Source organism: Alosa pseudoharengus, unplaced genomic scaffold (genome assembly GCF_046254945.1).
Source record: "Alosa pseudoharengus isolate Yale_2024_CS ecotype anadromous, Long Island Sound unplaced genomic scaffold, YU_APseudo_1.1 YU_APseudo_1.1_scf_9, whole genome shotgun sequence".
Lineage (NCBI taxonomy): Eukaryota > Metazoa > Chordata > Actinopteri > Clupeiformes > Clupeidae > Alosa > Alosa pseudoharengus.
The window spans coordinates 31,300,485-31,305,484 of NW_027468881.1; the positions used below are offsets into that span (position 1 = coordinate 31,300,485).

A 5,000-nucleotide genomic window follows, 5' to 3' on the forward strand; every position below is an offset into this window, starting at 1 on the left:
TAGGCCGTATTCATAATACAATATGTATAGTCACAGCTAGGCCGTATTCATAATACAATTTGTATAGTCACAGCTAGGCCATATTCATAATACATTTTGTATAGTCACAGCTAGGCCGTATTTATAATATACTTTGAGGGGAACATGTCCCTCCCCAATATTCAGCTATGCTTAAAATCCCCCCCAATAGAGAGACATTTATTGTTTTGCTACAAACAATAGAATATAATAACTCATCACCTTACAAAATAATCACTTGCAGTTGCAATTGTTAACTAGAATATACAAGATATGTAACTTGCCAACAGCCCATGGAGTAAAGTTAAGATCCGTTAATGTTGTCATCAGTTGTAGATACATGCACATTTTGACACCCCTCATATGGCCATGGGTCACAGGACTACGTCTGTCAGCTAACGTTGAAATCATCTTAAATTCACTAGCACAACCTAGTGGTTGATTACGTTATTACATGATGTTTTCCCCCTGCACTTGTTGTTTGACCAACCACTGTCCATGTCATAGGCTATATGAGGATATTCTACATGTGGTCTTTAGGTTTGCAGTCATTCATTCTCCACCACGTTCATGACCTCTGGATTGCTGTCTGCATTGTAACATTCCCTCTTGTAGTGTAGTGATCAACACTAAATCATAGTTTAGGGCTGCTTGTTTGGCTACCACTGTTTGTGTTTGCCTAAGTACGATGTTGTGAGGTTTGAACATGATGGTACACTTGTTACAAAAGCTGTTATTTGTCATGGATAGGCTCTCCTTACGCATGATGAAGAGTTCTGTCCACAAATCATTTTGCAAGCTTGATAAAGCTTTTCTTTTATGTCTCTCAAATTGGCAATTTTCTAAATAAATGCTATTTCACGCGGATGCCTTTCTATGTAGAACATTCTATAGTATAAAAAAGACTATAATTTATTTTACTTAATTTCTGCTCCTTCATTCTGGTATAAATAAATGTGGTGATGTAAGGGCAGAGGGACCTACGGGAGGTTGACCCAAGCTTGAGGGGAGATGGTGTGTTCCCTCAGGTAGTTGTGACTCAGGTCCAGCACTTGCAGGTTGACGGACTTGTTGAGCGAGACCCCATCTACTTCCTGCAGCTGGTTTTCACGCATCCGCAAATCCTGAGAGTGCACATAATGATGCATAAACACGCCAGTATGCATACACACAAACAAACAAACATTCAAACTTTTGAACGGTAGTGTACACACACACACACACACACACACACACACACACACACACACACACAAACTCTCCCACACACACACACACACACTCTCCCATACTGGCAGCTCCACTGCAGAGAGCCGGGTACCGACCTGCAGTGAGGGAGGCAACCCTTGCGGAATGGACCGGAAGTTGTTCTGGTCCAGCCGAAGGTAGATGATGTTCTTCAGAGGCCTGAAGGCGAGCGGCGAGACGCCATCATCGTAGAGCTCGTTCTGGTTGAGCACCAAAGAGCGTAGGTTGAACAGGCCTGATGATATTACAGAGGGTCACATGTTACTGTTGGAACTGTGTTTTGTGTTGTTGTTGTTGTTGTTGTTGCTTGTGCAGCTAGGGACAGCTTCTGCTTCGGCCATGGAGTAATGCTTTCCGAGATAAATCAAAAAGAGAGAGGGAGGGGAATATTATATAAATAGACAGAGAGAGAGAGAGAGAGAGGGAGAGAGAGAATAATATGCACCTCTGAAGCTCTTGGGCAGCAGCTGGCTGATCCTGTTCTGGTTGATGCTCAGCTCCTCTAGAGACTCCGGAAGCAGGGGCACCGTGGTCAGGCCGTTAGAGTCCAGGTTCAGCTTGCGCAGCTTGGTCAAGTTCTGGAAAAGAAAGAGAAATAAAAATAAATAACAGAGAAGGCATAAAGGAAAAACCTTTCAACAACCACATCATACATATACATATTTCTGGTTTGGGTTACTGGCATATAGATTAATGCTGTGGTTCATACGGCTGCTTTTTAAAGTGACGCGTGTGTGAGTCACCTTGCCAAAGTGGACTCAAGTGGACTGCTCTTTGTACATGTTGAGTGAATGGGCACAGAGTGAACCATGAGGAAAGAGACTGTTGGTCAAATTATTTTAAGGAGGAAGTTATTTCAACTATCCATTAGGCAGTGGCCAGCCAGGCCTTGCTCTAAACCGACAGCACCCTGTAGCCTCTCCAAGCGGGCCAGCCGTGTCTCTGGACTCTGTCATTTGTGGGTTCAGAGGAGCGGACAGTGCAATCTGACCTTATTTCCTCCCATTTTGCATTATTTGTCTGCATGGGGCTGCGTGGCTACTGTAGTTTCTCCGGAGCAAAAAAAAGGAGAGAGAAAAATTTGGCCGGAGTGTCTCTGGACACTCCAGCTATGGTTGCATCTGTGGTCTATAGATCATGTGCTCTTTTTTGTTGCTGTCCTCTGCTGGACAGCCTTTTAGTGCTTTGTGGTCACTACTCAAGGTCTCACAAAAGCCTTAGGCTATTCTGGGAATGCCTCTGTGTGTGTTTGTGACTATGCATGTGCCTGTGTGTGTGTTTGTGTGCGTATGTCTGAATGTTTGTTTTTGCAAAAAAGCCAACTGATAATATGCATATCCCATCAAACTCCCGCATCCAACAGCTGTTGTGTGTTAAGTGTCCTCCCACAGTGTGCTAAGGCGGTGTGGTGACAATGACTGTTGACAATGACTAAGTTGAAGATGAAAGAATCAGAAGGAGACAAAAATGCTAGATGGCACAGTTTGTTAGTATGAATACAAAAAATCTAATATAATATATGATGATGAACATAAATATGAACATATATAAGACATAATATGAGAGAAGGACAACCCTGAGAATATAGAGAATGTTTGATATAGAAGAGTACAAGTATACATGCTATGATTCCCAATGCTAAGAAAGCAATATGTGTTTGTGTGTGAACACTACAGCAATCTTGAAAGTCATATAGTGTGAACTTGAACGAGGCCGACCTTAAACAAGTGTGTTCCCAGTGAGGAGTCCTCGAGCTGATTCCTGCTGAGGTCAATCTCCTCCAAGTTTGGAAGCCCGGCGAAGCCTCGTGGAGGAATTTTACTGATGTTGTTTCCTGGAACCAAACGCAGAATGATTGTTACCCATTAAGTAATGCAGTACGAAGTAAAACAGACAAAACATGCAGCCTGCGGTCCATACTTTTAAATATTCATACTGAATAATTCTGGACTTTAAAGGATTTATGTGACCTCCAGAATTCTTAGGGTGTATAGGGCAACTTTAAAATGTTGCAGAACAGTCAACACATGAATCTTCCTTTGCGCTGTTTTGGGCAGTTTTATGCCATAAAGATAATTGCTGAAGCCTCTTCCCTCCTCCTCCTCCTCTTCCTCTAAACTCACCCGGCAGCTCTAACGTGGTGACTGCTAAATCAGTGATGATCGGCAGGCGGGTCAAGCCCACGTCCTTACAGGAGATCAGTGGCGCCACCTGCTGGCAGCCATCAGGTAGCAAGTCTGTGAAGCCACTCGTGGTGTCCGTGCTGTTGGATGCTGCATCAGTCTCCTCCTCTTCCCCTCCTTCCTCCTCTTCCTCCTCCTCTTCTTCTTCTTCTTCCTCCTCCTCTTCTTCTTCCTCCTCTTCCTCATCGTCATCATCTTCCTCCTCCTCGTCATCATCCTCCTCCTCCTCTTCCTCCTCCTCCTCCTCCTCCTCTTTTTTCCCCTTCCCCTTCTTGTTCACCTCCTCGTCCAACAGTCGCCTCTTCTCCTCCTTCAGGTCCTGCAGCACTGAGCCAAGCTGACCCTGGCCCGTCTCTCTCCTCCCCAGCACCGACTCCATCTCCACCCACACGGCTGCCGTGCGGCCCAGCTCCGACTGATGGAGGGGGACAGGGACAGGAGACAGAGAGACAGAGTCAGAGAGAGAGAGAGAGAAAGAAAGAGAGTGACAGAGAGAGACAGAGAGAGAGAGAAAGAGAGTGACAGAGAGAGACAGAGAGAGAGAAAGAGAGTGACAGAGAGAGACAGAGAGAGAGAGAGAAAGAAAGAGAGACACAGAGAAAGACAGAGAGAGAGACAGACGGTGAGAGAGACACAGTGAAAGAAAAAGAGTGACAGAGAGAAAGAGAAACATACAGAGCGAGAGACAGACAGAGAGAGAGAGACAGAGAGAGAGGGAAAAATAAATAGACATGAGTGGTGTTTATTAGTGTGTGTGTGGGTGTTATTCATAAATATATTAGAATATGGGAATAAATGGGAAGTGTGTGTGTACGTGTGTGTGCGTGTGTGTGAAAAAGGCCAGAGTATTAATAAACAGGCACAACAAACAGTGGAAGAGAAATGTCCCACAAACAGACTGGCTGACTCACTAGCTCACAGATGGAACACCCAAAAATGCCATGCAACCTAACCCACCGGAGCACACACAATGATACAACTGAATGTCTATTCAAAGACAGCATACGGTTGTGGCAAAAAGGACCAAACATACAGTATTTCACACAGAGTAAACGTTCTCACAATAAATAGAGTGTGTGCATTTGTGCATCATGTACTATTCTTTGCTATATTACATTGTATATTATGTAGGGGTACAATAATTAAATCCATTTTGTGGTTTTGTGTCAACATCTCAAAACAAAAAAAAATTATTTGTCTGAAACATTCACATTGTTCTTGGTATGATAATGGCTCTCCTGTATTGTATTTCATCCTTCTATACTGTAGTTTTTTACTCAGCAGGGGCGCATTTCCCACAACCATAGTTGCTAACTAAGTTAGCAACTTTGTTGGTTGCAGTGCAATTTCCCATTGCCAACCAACTAAATTGCTAACAGGTTAGCAACTATGGTTTTGGGAAACGCACCCCAGTATAGTAATATTTTCTACCCAGTCTGGCACTCTTGGAAGAATGGCCAATATCCCCACTCACTCTTTATGCATATTATGGAAGTAGGTGCTTCCTTTTTGCTTTTGATTTTCTACTGAGTTGGTATTGTCTATGTGCGT

The 5,000-nt window shown here is 43.8% G+C and overlaps 1 protein-coding gene across 1 annotated transcript in view; it reads right to left on the reverse strand.

Annotated features, from left to right (window-relative positions):
- The window catches only part of LOC143115303 (extracellular matrix protein 2), a 15,050-nt gene that overhangs the window by 9,804 nt on the left and 246 nt on the right, over positions 1-5,000 (reverse strand). Inside the window, exons 2-6 of the mRNA XM_076277273.1 lie at positions 3,390-3,864; positions 2,985-3,100; positions 1,712-1,844; positions 1,344-1,501; positions 1,003-1,142 (exon numbers count right to left, since the gene is read on the reverse strand). Of these exons, the coding sequence (XP_076133388.1) occupies positions 1,003-1,142; positions 1,344-1,501; positions 1,712-1,844; positions 2,985-3,100; positions 3,390-3,864 (1,022 nt within the window). The remainder of the gene's footprint in view (positions 1-1,002; positions 1,143-1,343; positions 1,502-1,711; positions 1,845-2,984; positions 3,101-3,389; positions 3,865-5,000) is intronic.